The sequence below is a fragment of the Talpa occidentalis genome, unplaced genomic scaffold (assembly GCF_014898055.3).
Source record: "Talpa occidentalis isolate TD23 unplaced genomic scaffold, MPIMG_talOcc4v2.1 talOcc4.16, whole genome shotgun sequence".
Taxonomy (NCBI): domain Eukaryota; kingdom Metazoa; phylum Chordata; class Mammalia; order Eulipotyphla; family Talpidae; genus Talpa; species Talpa occidentalis.
Genome location: NW_023601653.1, coordinates 2,804,018 through 2,828,443, shown reverse-complemented (window position 1 = coordinate 2,828,443; position 24,426 = coordinate 2,804,018). Strand labels below are relative to the sequence as shown.

General features: G+C 63.2%; 1 protein-coding gene across 1 annotated transcript; it reads right to left on the bottom strand.

Moving 5' to 3' along the window:
* Window positions 1–1,346: 1,346 nt before the first annotated feature.
* Window positions 1,347–24,126, bottom strand: NFAM1 (NFAT activating protein with ITAM motif 1). The gene is made up of 6 exons (XM_037515155.1): window positions 24,000–24,126; window positions 13,593–13,919; window positions 12,558–12,670; window positions 9,923–10,021; window positions 3,563–3,649; window positions 1,347–2,455 (listed from the first exon to the last, which is right to left on the bottom strand). Exons 1-6 carry the CDS (start codon window positions 24,124–24,126, stop codon window positions 2,396–2,398), a joined length of 813 nt encoding a protein of 270 aa, XP_037371052.1. The 3' UTR covers window positions 1,347–2,395.
* Window positions 24,127–24,426: the final 300 nt, after the last annotated feature.

The following is a 24,426-nucleotide window of genomic DNA, read 5'->3' as shown; positions in this document are numbered from 1 at the left end:
TTTACTGCAGCGTCCACCTGTTTCGTCGGCGGAGAAAACACCTGGCTCCGTGTGCCGGGGCCGATGGACGCTCATCGCCATTCAGGGGCCACAGACGTGACAAGGAAGGTGTGTCCTCGCGCCGACGTCCCCAGCTCTCGGAGTCTGGATCCAGGGCTGGGGAAGCCCTCAGGTGGGCCAGTGCCATCCCCTGGCATGCGGGAGGGACTGGGAGATGCCACTCAGCCGGGCTGGGCCCGGGCCCAGCCTCCCTCTCCTGGCTGAGCAGCCTGCCAAGAAAACGATTGAACTACATAAAAATTCATCCTGGAATTCCCAGAGGCGCCCTTACACTGGAGCGAGGTCTTTAAATTAGAATGTAAAAAAAAAAAGGAAAGGCGGATCTGCCTGTAAGTTGATTTCAGGTTAGTGGGGCTGGTGGCCGGGACACGCAGCTGTGCCCGGCCCGGCCCCAGGCCAAGGTCCCGAGACGCCAGCAGCCAGAGCACCCCAGTCCCAGCGGGGAGCAGCCGTGTTCCCATGGAAACTCTGCCTCGCAGAATCCTCTGGAAATTGTTGCTGAGGAGGAACCACAGCTTCCCACACCCACTTTGCCTCCCTGGGTTGGGTTTCCAGGGCTGGAAGGGAGGGCAGGAGGCGGGGCTGGAAGGGGCAGGACTCCCAGCCCTGCCAGGCTCTGCCCTGGAGAGGCCCGTGAGCCTGCGATGTCAGGAGGAGCTGAAGTGGCGCCAGTGCTCAGGGACTCTTTAGAGGGTTGTGAGGGCGTGACTGGGCCCGTTTCCTGAGGGGGCGGGAATCCCTGCTTAGAGAAGGGCAGGCCAGGCGGTGGGGCCTCGGGAAGCAAGGTCGGGCCTGGCCCTCAGGGCTGCCTGAGCCTCAGCTGGGGATCTGCCCTCGGAGGGCCAGGGCTCATGCGGCCCTCGCCTCCACTTGCAGGCAGCCCAGGACCAGGACGAGCCCCTGGGAACTGGGGGTGGAGCCGCGCGGCCAGGGGAGGCTCCGGGACAGCGAAGGCGGGGCGCTCTGGGGCTCTTGCTTCTCTGGCTGTGACTTGCACCAGGGACTTGAGGGACACGGCAGGAGACACGCAGAGGAGAGACACGCGGGAGACACCGGCGGGAAGGCTGTCCCTGGCAGAGGCGCTGGCGGCCGTTATCTTGATTTGTACTTTGATTTCGCGCTTTTCACCCCAGAATTGCCTGGCCACCTTCTTGCCGTTCCCTGCAAGGCACCAGGAGGCACCTTAGACTTGCGGCAAGCTCTAGGGCCTCGGTGGCCCGGTTCCGGCCAACCCGCCTGGCTGGGCATTTGCCGATGAAGAAATGGCAACTGGGGCTTCATTGGAAAACTTTTAATTAGGAACATTCTCCTCTGCACACACGCACTCAACTAAAGGTGGATCACACTAAGAGTTCGCTTTGTCTTTATGGATGATGGACCCCACTTTAGAGAGTGTACCCTAAACACCCCCTCAGTGTTAGGAGTGGCAGCAGTTGGGGTTAACAGCACTGTGGGCGTCCCTTGGCTGTGCTTGAACAGAGTTCACGGGGCAGGGCCGGCGCAGCTAAACCCGGGGAGAGGCGGCCTCAGGGCAAGAGGCCAGGGGCTGGTGGGGGGGTGTCCCCACCCCGATCACGGGTCCTGGGGCATAAGACAAAGACTGGGGAGGTGGGTAGGGTCAGGAAAGGCCAGTCCCTCTCTGGGCACGGGAGCTGTGGAGGAGGAGCAGCTGACGCCCTGGGGGTGGGGCAGGTTCCCGGAGCAGGGGTGACAGTGAGCCAAGGGCAACCTGGGCGGCCTTTGGGGGGAGGGGAGAGGTTCAGGATATTCAGCTCCTGTTCAGCCTGCACCTCCCCCACATGCTGGGCCCCTCCCCGCTCCAGAACCCCAGCGCCACAACCACCCTGTCCTTGGTCTCCAGCCTCTGCCTGGACCACCCACGCCAGCCCCCCACTGCCACCCGGTGTGGCTGCCTCATGCCTTCATCTACCTGAGCAGTGGGGCCCTGGGGGCTGGCACAGTCACCCCACTCCCCGCCGCCCGCTGCCAACACACAGCATGCCAGGCCGGGGCAGGAGCCTGAGTGTCCACAGGTGGCCCGGCGGGGTTGGGGGCAGCCGTGCCACACGGCTGTGTCTCAAGAGGCTGGGAGGGCTGGGGCGTGGGGTGTCGGCAGCCCCTGGCGACGGAGGAAAGGCTGCCTGGCAGAGGGGCCCTGGACCAAGGCCAGGAGACAGGGAACAAGCGGTGGGTGTCGCTGGGGTGCAGCAGAATGGGGGTTGGAGTGCGGGCCCTGGTGGAGGTGAGAGCGTGGGGTGACGTGACGGGGCCTCCCTGCGGGCTCGCTCCTGGCGCAGATCAAGGCTGGCACCGAGGGGCGGGCAGCGTTCTGGCTCTAGAAGTTTTCATAGACCAGGTTAAATTCACTGTCATCCTCAAATCTACGCAGTTTCTCCTGGGAGGGAAAAATAAAGAGCACAGTGCACTAGGTGGGGAGCACTCACGCACCTTCAGTCGGAGGCCACCAGCCAGAGGAGCCCCTGGGAGCTGTCCAGCCGGGGCCAGCCTGCGCCTTTCCCTCTGAGCCAGAGCCTCACCCCGGCCCTCCAGCTGTTCTTGGGGCCTCCTTTTTCCCTCCTCAGAGCCTCCCCGCATGCTCCTCCCTCTGTTTGGGACCTTCCCCTGACCATGTCCTGCTAATCTTGTAGGGTTGGGCTCAGCAGCTGGGGAGCCCCCTCAACGTTGACCCCCCTCCCCCGCCCCAGAGCCTACCCCTCACAGGGGCTGCGGATGTCACTTTGCTGGGCCAGTGATCTGTCCCTCGGCCTGAGGCTCCCAGAGGGCAGAGACCTGCCCCTCTCTCCGGTCAGTACCCAGGGCCAGCACGGGGCAGGCATGTTCTGGGACGACCTCCTGGCCAGGGGAGCTGGCCTTGCAGTCAAGACCGGTTCAGGGTTGGGCTTTGAAGAGCGAAGACTCGACACCTAGTGTCACAGGGAGCCCCGGGCTGGGGGGCCAAGCAGGGCCCCTCACTGCCCTGTGGCTCCTCCAGGGCCCCAGGGGCCTCGCAGCGCCCGGGCTCCCGGGGTGCTGTGGATTGTCACCAGCCCTGTGCAGAAGCCGCTTGGCTCAAGACTTACTGGAATTCAAGGGGCAGGAACGTGTCACTCATCTACAGAAGAGCAAACTGAGGTTGAAGAGAGGACGTGGCCAGGCCCCCGCCCAGTGTGACCTGCGCCCGGTGAGCCACCCCAGCGGGCTGGTCAGACGCCTCCCCCTGGCCGGGCGGCCGGTGCAACAGTGCTGCGCCGGTGGTAGCGGCGGGTTCGAGCTGAGCAGGCTCCCCGGCTCCCAGCTCAGCACGCCTGTGCTGGGGACGCTCGGCTCAGAGAGGCAGCCCCGGGGCCAGGGATGCACAGCCGGGCCCGCCAGGCCTCCCGCCAGCTGCCCGGGAAGAGTTCTGACTCCACAGCAGGTCTTGCTCCCGAGCTCGCTTTACCCTCACTTTACAGAAGGGAGGGGCCCGACGGGAGCCAGTCTTGCTCCCCCGACGCCCGTGTACCTGGGAGTGCAGGCCCTGGGCGGTGGGCGGGCTGCTGGCCTCGCTCTGGATACAGGAGTAGACCTCAGTCTGTCGGCGCTGCAGGGCCTGCAGGAGACAGAGGGTCAGGGCGGTGGGCAGACACTCAGGCCCTGGCACCAGGTCTCCAGCCTGTGACCCTGCACCTCACCCCCACTTGCTGGTCAGAGTGATTCCCCCGCACTCCGGTAACCCCCACACACCACGCTGGGCTCCAGCCTATGGCCACTCTCTCGTGGGATGCCCTCCCGGCATCTGCCCTCCCTCCCCCGGCCCAAAGCCCCTGCCCTGCGAGGGCCCTGCCTGCAGGGCCTCCCGTGGCCTCGACCCAGCTGTGCTCACGGTGATGGGCGCCTACTGTGGACACCGCCTCTCCATCAAGCTGGGCCTGGTCTGTTACCACACTTGGAGAACAGCCCACACTGGTCGAGCCCACACTTGGAGAACAGCACCCAATAAGCTACGAGTGGGGGGCACCTTGCTCACCTGGGTCCTAGGGCCACACTCTCCCTTGGCCCAGCATGAGCCTCTTAACTTGAGCCCTCAAGAAGGCAGAAACCAGATAAGGCTAGATTCACCCCTCAGCTCTGACCCCTGACAGCCATGGCTACCCCTGAACCTCTTGGGGGCGTCAGGTTCCTTGTCTGTGAAATGGGGACATGCATGTCTAGCACTTGCTTAAAGACGATCCAGGCATGAAGGGCCCAGCACAGAAACTGGCAAGCAGTAGGCGCTCAATAACTGCTGAAACGACCATCAGGGAGGCATTAAGTCCCTCTCCCCTCTCTGCGGCCATAGCTTGGCCCCTCCCCGACCCTGCGGGGCACTAGGATCCCACCCCAGGGGCACCTGCTGCGCCTCAGGGTGCCGGAGCGGAGCCTGTGCTTGAGGCAGGCGCCTCCCCTTCCCGAGCAGACATGTCAGATGGATGCCGGCTGGTTGCCAAGGAGGTGGTTTCCTCGGCAACAGGCAAGCAGGGGTTGCCGAGGCAAACAGGAGAGACAGGTGGTGCTCTGAAGCCTGGCGAGGGAGGGGAGTTGGGAGGGAGGAGGCAGGGAGGCGCCCCGAGGCAGCGGGGCATGAAAACCGTGTAATAAACCATTTGGTGCTTGGGAGACCCTCACTTCCAGGGCAGGGCGCCCAGGGAGGGCCAGGCAGCCCCGGGACCAGTTCAAGGGGCCTCTGAGTCAGAAAGAGAGTAGGTCTTGGCCGGGGGGCCTCCAACCTGCCTCCCCCAGCAGGAACCCCACTTCTAGTGGAAGGAAACTTCTAGGCTTGTTCTGGCCTGTGGGTTTCTGGGCCCGCCCCGAGTGCTGACCAACGGACAGTCCAGCACACAAATCGACATCCGCGCCCTGTGGCCCCCGCCCTCTTCCACCCCATCCTGGAGCGCCACAGAGCTGACAGCCCCTCCGCACTGGGCGGCTCTGGTCCGTGTCTCCACAGGAGCAGAGCTGCGGTCCCACAGGTGGTTCCCTTCTCCCCTCGGTCCAGCTCACACTGGCTGCCCGCCACACATTAGCCCAGAGAGGCCCAGAGAGGTCTGAGGTCACACAGCCCCAGGTGAAGCCAAGATTGGCTTGCAGGCTCTGGCCAGCTGTGTGCTCTCGTTGACCAAGCACAAGGCTAGGGGCTATCCTGGCCAAGAGGGCACCAAGAGGGCACCCTGCCGGCCTCTGAGCCACACGGTGGTGGCTGTGCTGTGGCCAGGGCAGGAGCAGCTGTGGGCTGAGGCTGAGCAGGCAGGGGAGGCCACGAGGTTGCCGCTGATTAGCAGCTGCCGGGGGAGCCTTTGCCAAGCCCTGGCCGGCTGGGCAGCGTTCGCATGCAGACTATGACCTGCAGCACCAGGCTGTGATGCAGGGGCAGGGCAGCCTTGTCAACTGGATGCTCGCCTACTCCAGAACCCCCTGGCCTGCCTGGGGGTGGTGGGGCTGCCTCCCTCAGCTGTGCCCCCTAGGAAGACTGCCCAGGCCTCCAGGCTTCCGAACGGGTGGGGCTGGCAGGGCTGGGACGGAGGTGAGCTTGGGACTGTGCTGTGTTAGTGCCCACTAGGGCTGAGCTGGACTGAGCTGGGCTGAGCTGGATTGAGCTGGGCTGAGCTGGATTTAACTGGATTGGGCTGGACTGAACTCGGTTGAGCTGAATTGGGCTGGGTTGAGCTGGACTGAACTGGACTGAGCTGGGCTGAGGTAGGCTGAGCCAAATTGAGCTGGGCTGAGCTGGATTAAGCTGGGCTGAGCTGGGCTGAGCTGACATGAGCTGGGCTGAGCCAAATTGAGCTGGATTGAGCCTGGCTGAACTGAGCTGAGCTGGGCTGAGCCAAATTGAACTGGACTAAGCTGGATTGAGCTGGGCTGAACTGGATTCCCCCTGGCCAAACTGGGCTGAGCTGGGCTATGTTTGTGTGAGACCCAGACCTCCAAGTCCTTTTGCCTCCTGTTGCCCAGAGGCCAATGGTGCTGACCCACATGGTGGTCAGCATTGGCAAGGGTACGGAGCCAATGCTAACGTCTTCCTTCAGGCTAATCGAGGCCAGGGCTGACGTCAGCTACCCTGGGCCAGCAACTAATCTGAGCATCCTGGACATAGGTCCCCCAGGAATACCGACCCCCGCGACCAAGGACGCAACAGTTGTATTCTCCTGGGGCCCTGCGAGTAGAGGTTTGCATGACACTGGGCTCAGGGTGGCTAGATCGGATGCTGTTCAGAAAGCAGTAGGGCTTGGGGGCGAAGTGTCTCTGCTCTAGGTCAAGGCCCCAGTGTGTCTGAACTGGACAACTGGACACTGCAGGACCAGGAGTCGGGGTGGGGGGCAGGGCTGAGACGTGCCTCCAATGAAGGCTTCTCGTGCCAGACTGAGTTGCCGGCAGTGGGAGCCGCCGGAGGCTTCTGAGTGGGAGGTGATGGTGCCGTCATGTGTTGGGAAGATCCCTCCCGCTGCAGGAGGAGTAAGAGGAGTGTGCAGGCCCAGGGGAGGGAGGACCTCCAGGGGGAGGCGTCTGGACGCTGCTGAGGGGCAGTGATAGCACAGTGGGGATTCAACAGTCCAGCACCTGGGCACCCGGCAGGGAAGACACCCCCACTCATCCACGGGCAGCAGCCCACTGTGCACCTACTGTGCGCCTACTGTGCACAGGACACTGGGGCTGGGAAGGGGATGAAACAGATCACGATGGTGAGAGTGAAAGGTGGCCACTAGGTCCACAGAGCCACTGAGAAGGAGGAGGTTGGGGGGGGTCACGGAGTGGGTAGAAGGGCAATTCTAAAATAGAGGCCAGCAGAGCCCTAGCCGCAAAGGCGCCATCTGAACAGAGAGCTGAGGAGCAAAGGAGCGACTGGAATGACCTCAGGGGAGAGGCTCTGGGCAGAGGGCATAGCCGGTCCCAAGGCCCTTGGCAGGCAGCAGGCCTGGTGTGTCTGGGAGCAGCAAGGGTGCCGGTAGGACTGGCGTGAGGGAGGGGGGAGGAGGGGCAGTGGGCGGCCACGTGGACAGGGTGCTCCCGGAGGCCAATGCCAGGCCTCTGGTGCTGGTGCCGACTGAGGCCGGGGCCTTGGGAGGAGGCGACACGAGCCTGCGCCTCGCAGACCTCCAGCCCCGGGATTAGAACTGCCCAGCTCTGGCACCAGCAGACCTTGGCCTGGAGCCAGTGGCCCTGTGGTTACCCCAGCCCAAGGTGGGCGGACCAGGATGCCCTGAGAGACGTGGGACCCTCTGACCCGGCGACCCCAACATCCTGCTGCACCTCAGGCCGCAGTCCCACACTCTGCCTTCCAGCCCCTATTCCTTCACTCAGGCCCAGATCTGCCAGTGTGTGGGACCCCCGGCCCTCCTTATTCTCGGGCTATTGTCCTGGTGCCCCGAGTTCCTGCTCGTCAGCTGAGGGTAGGGTCAGGCAGGGGCCTCTCACCAAGGGCAAAAGTCCTGGTATGAGGAACATACTGGGAAGCCAGTATCTGCTGAAGAAAGCAGGCAGCTAGTAGTATAGAGATAGCATGGGGTCTTCCCTGGTGGCCTGGTGGCCTAGAGGTTAAGTCTCAGTGCTACCACCACTAAGGCCTGAGTTCGATCCCTGCCAGGGAGCTGACCCACAGGGACCTCTCCTGTCTCACCCGCTGCTCCCCTCAGCAGTGGATTTCAGTCAGTCTGCCTGTTCTGTTCCCCACTCTGTCTCTGGTGAATCCTCTTACCCCACACTTCTAGCCTACACCCCAGCTCTTCTATGCAAAAATAAATAAATAAATAAAAATCTTTAAAAAAAGAATAGAGATGGGCCTCCCCGGTGGCGCAGCAGTTGAGCGCTGGGTTGTGAAGCTGCCCGCAGCCTCTGCGGCGCCGGTTCGATCCCCGGCTGCTCCCCGGCCACCGGAGGAGGGTCCCACATGGCGCGCAGACCTCTCCTGCCGCCCGCTGCTCCCCTCAGCAGTGTACTTTGGTCCCTCTGCCTGCTCTGCTCCCCACTCTGGCTCTGGTGGATTCTCTCACCCTCCCGCGCTTCTGACTGTACCCAGTGCTTGTATAAATAAATAAATCTTAAAAAAAAAAAAAAGAATAGAGATAATATGCTTTGACCTACTGGAACAATGGAGCTCCCCAGGCTCCTGGGGGGCTGGTCACTCCACCCTAGCTTACATCCCCAATAACTGCTTCCCCCGTAGATGTACACTCCCTACTTACCCGCCCCACCATTGTACTTGGTGCTAATAAATACAAGACTGCCCTGTGAAGCCACACCTGCGTCTGACGGCGCTCCTGGTCTTCCAGCTCCCTCCTCACGTTCTCTCACTAATGAAACAACTGTGTGCCTAACCCCGTATTCTGCCTGCTTCACAGAGGACCCAGACTCACCAGGGCTCTGAGAAGACCGACCGTAATGTCTGCAGTTGGACAGGAGCACTCTGCCTGGCACTGAACAGACTGTGGGGCTGGGATGGCAATCGGCCAGCTGCTGAAAGACCGGTTCTAGGGGGCCTCCCCGGTGGCGCAGCGGTTGAGCGCTGGGTTGCGAAGCTGCCCGCAGTCTCTGCAGCACTGGTTCAATCCCCGGCTGCTCCCCGGCCACTGGAGGAGGGTCCCGCATGGCGCGCAGACCTCTCCTGCCCCCCGCTGCTCCCCTCAGCAGTGTACTTCGGTCCTTCTGCCTGCTCTGCTCCCCGCTCTGGCTCTGGTGAATTCTCTCACCCTCCCGCGCTTCTGACGGTACCCAGTGCATGTATAAATAAATAAATAAATAAATCTTTAAAAAAAAAAAAGAATCATACAGAATATATTCCCTAAGCACAGTGGAATTAGCAAGAAAAAAAAAGATAGCAGAGAATAATTAAACTTTTTAAAACTAAGTAAACACTTTTAAATAACCCGGGAGGCAAGGAAGAAATTTCAATGGACAATTTAAACTGAAAAAATAGCAAAAATATGTCACATCAAAGCCTGTGGGATGCAGCTAAAATCATACTCAAAGGGAAATTCACAGCCTTAATGATATAAACTAGACGAGAAGACTGATGATATCTAACTGTCCATCCAAAGAAGTGCAGTCATGTGTCCTTTAATGACAGGGACACGTCCTGGAAAACGCATCGTTAGGTGAGTTCATCGCGTGACTATCACGGAGCGTGATTGCACAAACCCACTGGCGTGGCCTCCTACACTCCTGGCTAGAAGAACCGCGGTCTGTCTGGGTGGCATCCACGCCTGCCTTTCTCTGCGGTGAACTTATGTTACGTGTGAAACTAAAATAGAGGTGACCGAGAGGCATGTTGCTGCCCTCACAGCCATCCTTGAGGGGCTGGCCAGGTGGCGGAGTGGGCGCCAGGGCCGGGCAGAGGCGGCAGCTCCCCAGGCCACCAGGCGGCCACTTGCAGCGCCAGCGAATGGCCACTGCACGACAACCGCAGAGTCTCTGCTTGAACGCGAGGCTATGGAGCGATGTGGGTGGCGGTAGGGGGACAGAGAAACTTCGGTTCCTTTGAGGTTTGTGGGACCGAGACGGACCTTTTCCTCTTTGGGGGATTCTCCTTGTTGCTGCAGTTGTTTGTGCAAGAAGAAGAGGAGGAAGTTGGTGACCGGCTCGCACCATGTGGAAACTCCCCTCAGCACCTTGCGCCCCGCCACCCCTTGTTCCAGGAGGGCTGTGCCCCGAGGAGAGAGGGTGGCACCTCGCACCCACAGGCCTGCCACGGGCCAAGCACATATCCCCCATTATCCTTCATGGAAATTCCACCAGGTAGGAACCCTTGGCCCCAACTTACAGAGGGGAGCTGAAGGCTCAGAGGAGCCAGGGATCCAGCCCCGCATGGGGTCAGACCCCGAGAGGCAGAGGGCCCAGGCCCAGGACTCACCGTGTAGACGGAATCGGAATCGGGCGGCAGCTCCTGGGAACCCTTGGCAGGACTGGTGACTGGGCATTTCTGGGCAAGGTGCTTCCCTGGAGCCTGTGCCTGTCACATGGAGGAAAGACGCAGGGCTGTGGGGGGCCTGGGATGGGCGGCTCCCCGTCTCCTCCGCACAGACCCCACCGGGAGGAAGAAGGGCCTCTCAGAGCTCTCCACTCAGCCCTCCTCGCCCTCTCCAGGGCGTGCGCCCGGGCGGCCAAAGTCCCCGTCAGGCCCGGAGACCCCAGACCCCTGCCCTGGGCAGTGCCCGGGGAGGCAGGTGCAGCAGGACCAGAGCAGCGGGCGGGGTCCCGGGTGGCAGCGCCCAGGCAGCGGGATGTCCCGAGCGGGCATCAGCTCGGCTGGGTGTCGCATCACCGTGACTGTGGCGTCACAACCCCCCCCACCCCCCCACCCCCGTCCATCCCTGGGCCTGCGTCTCGCAACGTCTCGTTTGTGAGATGGTTGCAAGGATGGAGGGAGGAGACGCCGGAGCAAGCGACACTCAGGTGGCCAGGCCAGCCCAGGGCCGGGCGGCTCCCGTTAGCCGGGCGGCGTGAGGAGGCGCCCACCCTGCCCCTGGACTGAGGACCCGGGGGAGAGGGAGGATGAGCTGGGGTGTCAGCAACGTGTCCGCTGAGCCGCGGAGACGGAGCCTCTGGCCCCGGAGGGAGCAGATGCCCGAGCTGGCGGGAGGGGCCGTGGGACCCCAAAGCTGAGACGTTCCTGTGGCAGAGAGGGAGGAAGGACGGCCTCGAAGACGCTCAAGGGGCGAGAGAGAGAGAGAGGCTGCCGGGAGGGGGCCGGGAGGGGGCCGGGCGGGGAAGCCGGCGGGCAGTGGGCTGGGCAGCGGCCTCCGCCTCGGGGAGGAGCAGGAGCAGCTGCAGACTGGGGGCAGGGGCGCGGGGCAGGGAGGCAGGGGCGCGGGCGCAGAGGCTGCTGACCGGTGGGCGGTCGGTTCCTTGCGGCAAAGAGAGGCCCTCGGATGCCCCACCCCGGTCCAGGCACAGCACTGGCAACGCGAAGCCACAGCAGCCTCATCTTGGGGCAGGAGCTAATTAAAAACCCTGGCCGCCTGCCAACCCTCAGCCCATTTGCCGGGGATTAGCTCTCGAGAGCTCCTTTACTCTCAGGCAGAAGCCAGCGCCTCCCAGCCCGCGGCCAGGGCCAGGGGACTCGGGCCGCAGGGTGGGGCTTTCAGTGCCGCCCGGTCTCCTGGGGCCCCCAAGCCGGAGGCACGGGGCTCCCTTGGTCTCTGTTCCTCACACGAAGACAAGACGGAGGGCTCAGAGGCGGCTCCTGGCTTGCCTGAGGCCACAGACAAGGAAGTGGCAGAGGCTGGATTTGAACCTTGGTCTGCATGACTCACACCCACACGTGTGATTCAGGCGACCTGTGGGGTGCGCAGGCAGAGCGGGGGAGGCGCGGGGCACTGCGGTTTACAAAGACCCCTGGGGCTTGCTGGTCTTTTCTCACAATAGCCTGAGAGGGTGAGCATAGAACTTCCATTTAACAAAGGGGTAAACTGAGGCAGGTCCTGCCAGCCCATGACTATCCTTGGGTTGCACCCAGATGCCCAGATGCCCAGTCCTTCAATGCAGTTCCCCTCCCATGTGCCACCTGCTTCTTGAGGGACCGGCATAGTCAGGGGTGGGGATCACCTCCGAGTGGGTCTCTCCATGGGGGGAGCTCCCTGCACGTGGCCCAGGCCAAGGGTGTGGCCCACAGGCAGGGGCTCTCCGGGCAGCTGGACCCCTGGACAGAGCTGAGGACCCAGACCTGGCCCGGACCCTGACAGACTGGAGGGGTCCCTGTGGAGGTGAGCGTCACTCTGCGGCCTGGGGGGCACCCCAAGTCTGCCAGGGGATGGTGCTGTCCCCTGGAGACAGGACCGGGGCTGGCTATGCTCCCTGAGTCAGAGAGTGTCCCAGGCAGCGGGGCCGGGGCGAGACAGCCGGGGGGAGGGTGACCTTGGGATAGGAAGATGGCAGCCGAAGATGAGGAGATGGGTGGGTTGGAGGCTGGGGGTGGGGCGGGGAGAGGCATCGGGCATAGCAGCCTGGGGGAGCAGGGCCGGCCCGCAGGGAGCGTGGCATCAAAGGGCCAAGCGCAGAGCTGGGTAGAGAGAGTAAGAGGCCCGGTGGGAGACACCCCTTCTGGGCAGGCGCCCCATAAAGAGAGCGGGAGTCTGCGGGCGAAGAGTTGAACCCCATGCTTGCTTGCCCTGCATCCAGCCCCCTGTGTCACACGCTTGCTGGCTGGCCTGGGGCGGGTCCACCTGGCTCTCCAAAGCTCTAGTGGGGACAACAGGAGCAAGTGTGGTGGGGCGGGCACAGTGGGGCCCGCAGCGACCCGCTCCCTGCCTGGGGCTTGCTGAGGCTGACTTCTGCAGCCAGGTCAAAAGGAACCTGGGAGTAATGAGTCGGGGACACAGGTTTGGCTGCAGGGGGGCCACGGGGGTGCCCAGGGTGAGGGGCCACAGTGTACCTACCACAGGGGCCCTCACCAGGCCCCGCTGGACGTCCTCCTGGAGGAGTCCATGCCCCAGCTGCAGCCACGGGGTGGGGGTGTGGCCATGGTGGGCACGTGTGCGAGCACCCACCTTCTTCCAGAACAGCAGCGCCGTGCCCAGGAGGCTCAAGACTATCAGGAGGCCAAGGAAGAAAAAGAGCAGGAACCTCTGGGAGCCCTGGGAGGGCTCCTGGTACCCCGTGTCTAGTAGGAGGATGGAGAAGCAGAGGGGTCATTACCAGGGGGAGGCTAGGGCACACCCCACCCCCGACCCCAGGCTCTCACTTCTCCCATGAGGACCCCAGGCCCCCATCAGGCCTGGCCCACGCCAGAGCTGGCTGGGCCCCTTTCGTGCCCGCTGCCTGAGGCCCCTGACGGCCGGGCCACACCTTTTGCTAAGGCCCCTGCCTCAGGAACCAGCTCTGCTCAGCTGCTTGTGGGGCCCTGGTGAGTCCTGTCACCTCTGGGGGCTCCTCTTCCCACAAGTGCAATGGTGACCCTATGGGTCAGCGTGGCGGGTAAGGGAAGGGTTTGTCCGGCTTGACCAGTGGCTGCCGCGTCAGGGCCGGTGAGGGCACAGCCTGCCCCTCCTCTTGAGTTATTCATTCTTTCGTCCCCCACCCGTCCTTCTGTCCACCGACCTGTCCTTCTGTCCACCCACCCGCCAGCTGGCGGAATGCTGTGTCCTCTAACCACGTGCCCGGTGTGTTACTGGCCAAGCACTTCCGTGGCTGGGCACCAGCCCTTGCCTGCCAGGCCTCCCCCCGCAGAATCCATGACAGGCCCAAGGGCACAGCCTGGCAGGACTAGAGTCCAAACCCGGGTCCACGGGGCTCTGCAGGCAGCGCAGAGAATCCTGGCTGTGGCACAGGCCGCTCTTAACCGCAGGGTCGTCACTCCTCTGGGAATGTGACGAGAACTAGAAATCTGTCCACAGAAAGAAATACCAGAGCCATGCCCACTCGCAGGCCATGCACACACGCGCACACATGCACACATGCACACACGCCCCGCACGTCCCACACGCCTGCATGGCCAGGGCTCCCTGCACATGAAAGACCAGGCAACCATCCCTGCTCAGACCCCTGCCCAGACTCTGCCCGGAACGTCTCAGAGGCCGCCTCACCTCTGACCAAGATGAAGGTGCCCTGGCCTCTCACGACGACTGTCTGCCAGTGGACGAAGCAGTAGTAGGTACCCGTGGCTGAGGCATTGGCCAGCTTGAGGGTAACCCCACACGCCACGGTGTGGGTCTGGTTCTCGATGCCCAAGCCAGGAGGGCATTTGATGGGCTGCTGGGATGACCGGCCATGAGTGCCCTCGTGCAGGTAGGAGACGGTGAAGGCCTTGAACTGGGGGGTGTACAGGTAGGTGATGGTGCAGTTGAAGGACACGACTGTGTTGGCCAGAGAGACTATGATGGGGGGGCTGTTCTGGGTCACCGACTGCCCTCCTGCAGGGGAGAGGGGGGAGAGGAGGTCACTGCGGGCACGTCTGCTGGCACCTCTCAGCTCGCCTGCACGGGCACCTCCAAGGCGCCGGGGTGATGCCAGGAGCTTGCAGACGTGGCAGCCCCCAGCACAGCCAGGGCTACGGGAGGAGCCGCGTTTTACAGGCAGGCGGAGGCTCAGCTGCAGGCCCCGGGGTGGGGGCGGGGGCCGGGGCCTGCACACTGCCCCGGGCTGCTGCGGAGCCGCCTCAGCTCCCCCTCCAGGCTAGGCCGGCACCGCATGAAAGCCCTGGTCCCAGGGGACCCAAAGCTGGTGAAGGACGAGAATTAAATAGGAAGGAGGAGGGACACAGGCTGAAAATCCCTTCTTGGCAGGAAGAAGCGCTTCCTGGCAGCAGACACGCGGGGACGGGGCTGCCCTGCCTGCGGCCGCGCCTGGCGTCACCAAGGACCAACTTTCCCTGGCACTGGGCTCGGAGAAGACCCGCTCGTGTTTCTCCAGAGTCCAGCGAGCACCGCCCGAGCGCGGGATCCGGACGACGCGGGTGTTTCGCTTCCAAAGGGAGCTCCGGGGGCCACCGCCTCCCAGCCCGCGGGCCCTCCGCCTAGGTGGCTCCTCGGAGAGCAGCTTGAAAGTCCCCAAAGTGGCGCCTGCCTGGCCCTCCCCAGGCCCTGAGGTGCTGCTCAGCTTCGTCCCCCACCCTCCCTGCCCTGATGCCTCCTGCGCCTCTCAAGGCCTCCCCCCTCCCCCCCGCCCCCCCGCAGCTCCCCCTCAGGCAGCTGCAGCAGCTCCGAGTGGAGGCCGAGGCCAGTGCCCAAAGCCAGGAGCAGGCCGCGCTGCCGATGGGAGAAGATCGTGAGCTTGAGCCGCTCGCGCGGGCAGCGAGGCCTGTTTTGCAGGGGAGTGAGGCCAGGGCTCCGGCAGGGGGGTCCGGCAAGGGGCAGGGGCTTCTGCTCTGGCATCCTCAGCTCAGCCCTGAACTGGACCCCAAGCAGGGGAGGCTCTAAAAGACCCAGGGACGGGGCAGGCAGAGATGCCTCCAGCCGGTTTACCCTGCGGGCTGGCATTCTGAGCTTCCTGCTGGTGACAAAGAGACACCCAGCCCCAAAGAGCTGAAGGTGCGGACAGTCCCTGGGCGGTGGGCAAGGCTGGCGGCCCCCGCCCTCCTGGGGCGTCTCTGAGCTGGCGCGCGGGGCACGGGGCTCTGTGGCAGGGCTGCCCTTTGTCACAGAACAAGGACCCTGATCCCCGGCTGCCCCCTGAGATGTGGCAGGCGGGGGGCGGGGGTGCGGCCAGGGAGCGGGGGCTTGTTGCCTGTTCTCCCAGGGTCCCCATAGGCACACGCAGGCCACTTCCGGCTCTGCATCTACCCCGGTGCCCCTGGGCCCGTGGCCCCCTCCTCCCTACCTGGCCAGCTTCTACTAGGCCGCCACTGCCAGCTTTTTATTGGGGGGGAGGCGATGGGAGGGTAGGTGAGAGGGGGAGGAAGGACAGAGGTTGGGGCTGGACCCAAGTCACCAGGAAGAAGGCCAGGACTTGCTGGAGGCCACTGACACCCTGAGGGGCCTCCTGCGCCCACCTCCTCTCCTTGTCTCTGGGGCGGAGCCTGGCCCAGGGGCTGACCGGCTGGCACTGTGAAGCCACCTCCCGCCATCCTTGCAGGGAGACATTCCTCTGATTGTCTCAAACCCCTCTCCCATCAGAGGTATCCTCCAGAGACGGATGGGATCTGCTGGAGCAATTAAGCTGATCTTCCCAGTTCTAGGGGAATCTATAAAAACAGACCACGGTTGCTCTGTGTTCTGGGATTCGTTCCGAGAAGGTCAGAGGATTAGGGTGGCGAAAGGCTCAGGTGGGCACACAGAGACCCTCTATCCGCAGCGAGGCCACCTGGAGACGGGGCCAAACAGCAGGAGGGAGGGAGGCCGGGGGTGCAGCGCAGCACCCCGGACACACACACACACACACACACACACACACAACACACACCCCGACAGCTCCAGAATCCAGTCATGGCTCCTCCCAGGCAGGGCTGGCCTGGTGCTATCCGGGGATCCCCCAATCACCCTGCCCTGCCCTGCCAGGCTCAAGGGACCCTAGAGGGAGACCTGGGAAGGCGTCTATCTGCAGGGTCAAGACAAGCAGTTGAACAACCAGGACGTGGGGCGCTGCATTTGCACAGGGCATGGCTTCTGGTTCCAGTTAGTCGTACACCCCTGTGCCCCTCTGTCCCACCCTGCTCCCACGGAGCAGCAGCAATGTGCAACCCTCAACCTGGGCCACCAGTAAAATGATTGAAAATGCCTGGTCCCTCCCTCCAGCCCCTGCTGGGGTTCAGTGGCCCTGGGCTCTACCCCCTTCCCACCCCCCATCCTACAGACAGCAGGTCTGTGGGGAGCCCAGACTTTGCTCAGCCAGGCTCTTCCTGCTGCCCAGAATGCCCCCTCCCCAGCTGGCTGCAGGGTCACCCTCTCTCTGTCACCTGTGCCCCAAGCCCCCGGGGCACCCTCTGCGCACACCCGCATCAGCTCCAGGTAGCGCCGGGCCCAGGGAGGCTGCGGGTCTCCCTCTGCAGAGGCGGCAGCGGCAGGAAAAGGCCGGAGCGCCCAGTCGGGGGCGGTGGGTCTTGAGCCGTAGCCCTTTGCGTCCGTAACTCCCCCACCCCCAACCACTTTCAAAACCTCAAAACAAGAAGCTAAAGAAACAGCTTCTCAAGTGGAAGAACTGCACCCTTAAAAGGGAGCCATGACCTCCACTTCCCTAAATCTGGGTCACGTGAGGGCCAGACACCCCCAGGGCAGCACGTAGGCCTGGGGCCTGCACTGCTGCTGCTGCCCAGGACGCCGCCCCAGGATCCTCCACGACAGTTCTGGAGGCACAGTGGGGTCCAAAGGGGCCCCTTCTCTCCCCTCCTCATCTCCCCCGCCTCATCTCCCTCCCTCCCTCTCTGCTCCTTCCTCCTCCCCCCACCTCTCCCCCTCTCTCCAGCTCCCTGCACCCCCTCAGTGCTCCCCTCACCCACCAACTCCTGCCCCAGGCTTGGCCCCAGGTCCTGCCCCGTCTTGTATGATGCCAGCGGCAGCAGCAGCAGCCAAGGGTGCGAGGCCCACGCGCTCATCAGGGCCTCCACCCCCGCCCAGACACACCCGAGGGAGACTCCGACCCCCAGCTGCAGGAGGGCCGCTCGTGGTGTCTCAGACGCGGGGTTTGACCCCCAGTCTGACGGTGGCATCTCTCAGGGCCCCGCCTTCACCCAAGGCCTGTCCCCAGGGCTGCCGGGAGGCCCTGAGACCCGGCTGCCGGAGCATCGCGGCCTGGGCCTGCATCCCTGTGCCCCCAGAGCTGGGTGAGCCCTGTGGCTGGGGCAGCACAGCAGGCGCGGCTGGGCGAAAAGGCCCCCTCTGAACCAGCTTCCTGCCCCCCCTGACCAGCGTGAGGGGCTCTTGGCAGGCCGGCCCTCGGTCTCCGGGCCCGGGCAGCATCGCAGCCTTCAACACGTCTGACTCCAGAGCTGCAGGCGAGGGGCTGGCTCGGGCCTTGGCCCAGCTGCCTGCAGCCTCGCCCTTCTCACGCCTCAGGCTCTGGACCAGGGCGCACTGTGGGTCCACGCCAAGTGGGTCACAGGCCAAGTGCAGAAGGGCAGTGCCCGGGCTGGGAATGCCCGCGGGGTCAGCGGGCCGCGTGGCCGCCCTCCCTCACGGTCGTCTGAACAGCAGGTTGCGCAAACGTGGGAGCTTGGGGGGCTCATTCACGGGGGACTTGGTTTCTCCCTTCGCACACCCTGTGCCCTCAAGGAAGGGTGTCAAGGCAGGATGGGGGTGGTGACAGGGCCAGACCCCCAGTGCCCCTTCCAGCCGCAGCGTGTGCCCACCCCGTCTGGCCGGGGAAGGCCGCCCCTGCTGCGGGGAGACAGCTGAGTGATGAAGCTGGCAAGTGGGGGGTGAAGGGACGTCTCAGGGGTGGTAAAAGTGGCGGAGGGGTCCCCCCAGGCCAGGAGGGGGCAGGGGCCGCCCTTGGACAGAGTCCTTGTTTGGTTTTTAAATGGTGATTCTTCACACACACCCCCACCCCACCCCACCCCATGGAAGCACAACGTGCTGACTGCAGAGATTCTGGAGACAGAGAAAAGGGTCAGGAGCACGGGACTGGCCTGTCATCCCCCCCACGCCGCGGGGCCGGTGGGTGGGGGGGTAGGTGGGGGGGAGGGCATTCTCTCTCTGTCCCAAGCTCAACTTGGAAGAGCAGAAAGCAGTCAAGTTGGGGTGGGGGGGGAACAGCAAGGGTTTAAATACAAGAAGTTGGGCCTCCCCGGTGGCGCAGCGGTTGAGCACTGGGTTGCGAAGCTGCCCGCAGCCTCTGCAGCGCTGGTTCGATCCCCGGCTGCTCCCCGGCCACCGGAGGAGGGTCCCACATGGCGCGCAGACCTCTCCTGCCGCCCGCTGCTCCCCTCAGCAGTGTCCTTCGGTCCTTCTGCCTGCTCTGCTCCCCGCTCTGGCTCTGGTGAATCCTCTCACCCTCCCGCGCTTCTGACTGTGCCCAGTGCATGTATAAATAAATAAATATATCTTAAATAAATAAATAAATTCATACATACATACAAGAAGTTGGGGACTCCCTGGTGGCGCAAGGAGTTAAGACGCAGCACTATGAAGCTGTCTGCAGCCTCTGCAGCACGAGTTCCATCCCCAGCCAGGGAGATTCCCACAGGGCACAGCTGACTTCGCCTATCTCCCTGCTGTTCCCCTCAGCAGTGGATTTCAGTGGATCCACCTGCTCTGTTCCCCACTCTGTCTCTGGTGAGTCTTCTCACCCCCTGTACCTCTGGCCTGTCCCCCAGTTCTTGAATGCATAAATAAATAAATCTTTAAAAATAAATAAATAAATACAAGTCTCCTGGAGAAGCTTCTTGAAGTCTTGAAACAGGGCACCTAGTCGGGGGGTCTCCAGGCTGCTGTGGAGTTCAAAGGAAGGACCTGGGGACGGAGGTAGGGCAGTAGGGGGTGGGGGTGGAATGCCGTCCTGGAACCCCGGGGGAGCTTCTGCGGGCTCCTAACTTGGGGAGGGACATGATCACACTTCATGTTTGACAGGCACAGGAGAAATACTGTAGCGTTGCAAACAGCTCTCCTCAGCCGCCTAAATCCCTGGCATTAGTGATTCATTCTGTGGGATTCTGCCCCCCTCCCCCTCCAGCCTCCTTTTAAAACATAAATGCTTCTGGCTGTCAACACACTAACTCCTTCCCGTGGACGCCTGGCCAGATCACTTTTATCCCGACTTCTCTTAATCTCCACCTCCCCAAAGAGCCTGTACCCTCAGGGCGCAAAATCTCTCAGTTGCCCTCCCCCTCTTGCCTCCCCCTCCTGCCTCCCCCCTCCTGCCTCCCCTACACAGTCTCCGCCAGACCCACCGACTTCCCAGCCTCCCATCTGCCTCTCCCCTCCCAGCGCCCCCAGAGGATGCTCTGTCTTCCAGGTCTGACCGCTGAACTGTGGCTTCCCAGCTTCTGGCCTTGACCCTGACCCTGCAGACACGGCGCCCTCCCTCCCACCCACCCCCAGCCTGTGCCATCTCTCATTGCCCTTTCTCTGGCTTTCTTTATACGGCTCACCTGTTGGGGGTGGGTGCCCTGGCTCTGTTGGCATCCTTACCTGCCCCAGGTGAGCTCAGTCTTGCCCTCACACCTCTGAGCTCCTGCAGGCTCAAAACACAGGGGACACCCTGGGGGCAGCCTGGGGAAGGCTGGTCATCAGTGCATGGGTCCGGGAGAGTGGGCCAGAAGAGGCACCACAGGGACGGGAGTTTGACCTTGGTAGCCACCAAGTGGGCAGGGAACAGCACGAGTAGCTGCTCAGGGGCAGGAAGCCCCAACCTGGCTTAGAAGAGGCCTGTGGGAGTGAGGGCAGGAGCTGGGGTTGAGGACACCCCCTTTTGTAGTGAGCCCATCGGCAGCTATGCCCCAGGGACCCTGGGATCTTCCTGGTATTTTCCAGCCTCTCCTCTTGGGGTCCCTCAGCTCCTTAGGACCAGGTCCCCAATGGGGAAACGCCGTCAAAGGGCAGGCCCCAGGAATGTGGACGGGCCTGGCCTTGTAGCTTCAAAAATGTTTCCCTGCACCCTATGACCGGTGGTATAGTGCCTCCCCGACGTTGTGACGCTGGGCATCAACAACTTAAAGCCAAGAAAGCACGCACAGGCCTGCCCTGGACGCTGGTGGGGTCCTCAGGGGGCGGACAGCGCAGAGAAGCCCGAGGGGCAGCGTGGACCACGTCCAGTGCAGGGCGACGTGGTGTTTTCACTCCACCACGCTCCCCAGTAGGGGCAGCAAGTGGGCTCTGTGGCCAGCTGGTCTCTAGGCGCCCCCTCGACCCCATGGGGCACGTCGCGCAGCCACAAGGAACGACGCAACCCCGCCAGGGCTCTCCCCCAATAAATCTTTATTTATGGACACAGAAAGCTGGCGGTTGTGTCATTTTCATGTGTGGCGAAATATTCGTCTCTTTCTCCATTAAAAAACCCGAGAACTGGCGTCTCCCTGGTGGCGCAGGGGTTAAAGACAGCGCTATCAAGCTGTCCGCAGCCACTGCAGCCCAAGTTCCCTGGCCAGGGAGCTACCCACATGGCGCAGCAGACCTCTCCTGTCTCCCCGCTGCTCCCCTCAGCAGTGGATTTCGTCAGTCTGCCTGTTCTGCTCCCCACTCTGTCTCTGGGGAATCCTCTCACCCCCCGCACCTCTGGCCTGTACCCCAGCTCTTGTATGCATAAATAAGTAAATCTTAAAAAAAATGGGGAGAGCCACTCAGGCCTCACACAGAGGGGTGGGGGGAGGGCTGGACGTGGAGGTGAGGGGTGAGGGCCGGGGTGGGCGCGGAGGGTGAGGGCGGCGGTGAGCTGCTCCTTAGCAAAGGACAAACACCTTCCAGCCGCACTCAGCCGGAGGCACCTCTAGAAGCAGCATGTCCCCGGGAGCACAGACCGGCCCGGCTGTCTCATGTAGGGAACGGCCAAAGGAGAAAACCGAAGAAACACAGGCCCTGAAGGGGGGGCGCTCTGGGAGGGAGGGCGGGTGACCCTGGCAGGCACGGGGCTCGGGCGCCAGCCTCCGTCTTCCTGCGCTCACACTTTGATGACCCTCCTGTCTCCCCGGACATGCTCCTGTTTCATCACTTTGAAAGAGAAAGCGATGAAAACACGGGGTTGGTGGCGGCTGAACCCCAACCTGACCAGCATTTATCATCCGCCAGAAAGTGGGGGGGGGGGCCGCCTGGGGCGCCCCGCTCTGCTGAGAGCTGTCCTCGCCAGGCCAGGCGAACTCTCACCGCCTGTCTGCCCTGGCCTGGCCTCCCCGCCTCTTTCATGGCCTGGCCGCGGCCTCTCCGCTGCATCCCCTGTCCACGCGGCATTCCCCCTGCCCCGCCTCCAGCCCAGGGGCTTCCCCTCCGCGCTGCCAGGAAGCTCTTTCTGGGGATTAAACAAGGATGAAACGCTGGGCTGGACTGACCGAGGCCAGAGCTGCAGGAAGGGAGGCAGGAAGCCTCAAGGCCGAGCAGCTCCGTCCAGGGTAAACGGGGAGGGTGGCAAGCCGCCTGGGTGACCCTCGTGTTCTCTGAGATGGGGGCCGTGGCTTATTCACCTTCAGGGCCTTGAGTGCCTACACTGGCCGGCCTCCTTGGCTGTTTGAGAAAGAAACACAACCCAGAGTTCTGGAAAGGCCAGGAAGAGAAAGGAGGCTGACATTTGTGGAGAACATGGAGGCTCACATAGGATGCGTCATTTGCCTAGAAGGAGCAGGACTTGCCCTGGTCTGCCCGCCCCAGAAGTGGCTGCAGCCTGGCCCAGTGCCGCCGAGGGCAGGAGTGCGGCTGCTCCCAGGACAGCTGGGTTTGGATGACTCGCCTCTGGGGGAGAGCTGTTGCCCGTGAGACGCCAAGAGGCTGTTGGACTGTGTGAGAAAAAGAGGATTTGCTCCAGAGAGCGGAGGAGAGTAGGCCCAGGTCCTGGCTCACCACAGGAGGAGGGGCAGAGGCCGAGAGCCCACCCAGGGCTAGAGGCTGCCGGGAAAGTCGGCGAGACCCGGCCGTGAAGGGTGAGCGGGCAGCCACAGCTGGAGTTGGCTCTGCTGGGCTGGCAGGTGGCTGCCCAAGTGCTGGGCACTCCGCAGACATGCAGGATGGGCCTCTGGGCAGCAAGGCCAGTTGAGGTCCAGCAACATAAGACCCAGCCCAGGGCCCCCGGACGAGTGGCTGAGATTCCAGCCCTGCCGGTGCTCCTGGCCTGCACCTGCCCGCATCACACTGTGGCCCCAGAGCCGCAGACACATTGTCTCTGGGCTTCAGTGACCACACGCCGATGTCTCCAGGGACAGAGGGGCACAGTCGGGCCCTGGTTTGCAGCCGGTGGCACCAGGCTGGCGGCTGCAGTTGGGAGCTTTGGGAGATGAGAGGGCGGGTTTCCTTCCACCAAACCCTCAAACTCAGGGCAGCCTGGTGGGGAAGGGCAACAGAGAGCCAGGTGCCCACTGGGCAGAATGAGGAATGGGGTGCTGCTTGCTGCTCCAAGGGGTTGTGGGAGGCCACAGGGCATTTTCCCTCTTGTGAAAGAGCGGTTTCTCCTTTTCTACAACGTTTGCTGCAATACTGGGGAAATCTGTTGTTTGTTTGCAGTTGAAACTGTTACAAAAGCACTTTCCATGGCAGCACCCCGAAATGTCTCTTGTACTCGGTGACGCATGCGCTGGGTTGTTTATGGGGAGGAGGGACCACCACACAAAGAGGGGAAATTCAGTTAAAATTCCCAAGTGTGACTTCAGACGTCACCAACAAGCCAACACCCACCTTTGCAAAGTGCATCTCTGGCGGGGGGCTTGAGGGGGCACCAGCCAAGAGGTGCATGCGAATGAGGCTTGGCCACCTGGTCTGTGGGGGTGCCACCAATGGTGGGGAAGTCTCAGTGAAGAAAGGTGAGAGGAGGGCCTCCCTGGTGGCTCAAGGGGTTAAGACGCAACCTGCGAAGCTGTCTGCAACCGCTGCAGCATGAGTTCGATCCCCAGACAGGGAGCTACCCACATGGCGCAGCAGACCTCTCCTGTCTCCCCGCTGCTCCCCTCAGCAGTGTGTTTCAGTCAGTCTGCCTGTTCTGCTCCCCACTCTGTCTCTGGGGAATCTTCTCACCCCCACACCTCTGGCCCGTACCCCAGCCCTTGTATGCATAAATAAATAAATCTTTTAAAAAAGAAAAAGAAAGAAAGGTGGGAGGAGCCCCAGAGCCACTGCCAAGGGCAAGCTAGCAGCCTCCGGTCCTCCATTTCCCTGTTCTTAGCTGGTGCCAAGGGGTGCCTGGGAGGAAGCTGGGGAGAGTGTCTCCCGTTCAAGCTGATCGGAGATGTTTCTGCGCTGGCACAGCTGCGGGGACAGGCTCCCGGGGTACAGAGGGTCAGCCCTGCCGGGGAGAGACTGAGTTGAGTCGGGGACCCCAGCATGAGCAGCCCTGGCAAGGGACCCTCCTGGGGGGACACGTCCCTGGATGAACTCACCCCAGGGCCTGGCTCGGACTCGGACCGCCCCACTCCTGGGGGCCTGGGGCCTGGGCAGGGGTGGCGGTGACCCCCTGGGACGGCCTGGCTGCCTTTGTAAAACAACGAGGTGACTCTGGCTGTATTTCAGGAATCGGGTGGGGCCACCCGTCCTGGTGACGGTGACCCACGGCTGGGTGCTCTGCTGGTCAGCACAGGCTCCCTCCCGGGCTCCCCCTCTCCCAGAGGACACTGCTTGGCAGGTTCAAGGCAGAGGGTCCACCCTGAGGCTCCCTGCGGCCCCTGCCCCCACCCACGACCCCTTGGGCAGCCCCGCTGGAAGGGGGCTGTGGAGGCAGCATGGGGAGCATTGCCCCCACCCCTTCAAAAGCCACCTCCCAGCGAGGCATCCGCTAACCATCTCGGGGTCCCTGAAGGCTTCCCCTGTGAAGTCTGCAGTGCTCCAGCGGCAACCAGCAAATCCCCCGGGGCAGGCCGGGAATTAGCGCGAGCAGATGAAAGGCGCCGGGAGTGGGAGCAGAGGAAGGGGGGGGTGGGGGGAGACGCCTACCTGCCAGCTGCGGGGGCCCGGCGAGCAGGAGCAAGGCCAGCAGCCGGGCGGCCAGGGCGGCCAGGCGGAAGCTGGGCGGGCGCGAGGGCCCTGGTGGGGACCACCGCCTCCGAGGCCGGCCGTCCATCCGGGCCGCCGTCCGCGTCCCTCCTTCCTCGTTAGCTCCGGGAGGGGACGCCGGCCTGAGCTGGCAGCCGCAGTTCCCCTTCGAGTCCCCACCCAGCTCCTCCCTGGCTGCCCTCTGCTTCCTCCAGGCCTCCCTGGACCTCCCGGTGTCACCTGGACTTTCCGCTCCTCAAGCTGTGAAACCGCCTCAGGCAGGTGGGGGCCTGGGCCGCGAGCAGCCAGGAGAGCAGCAGGGGGGGGCCTGGCCTCCCCCCCAGGGCTGATGGGCTCTTCCCTCCCGGACCCTTCCAGAAGACTCAGG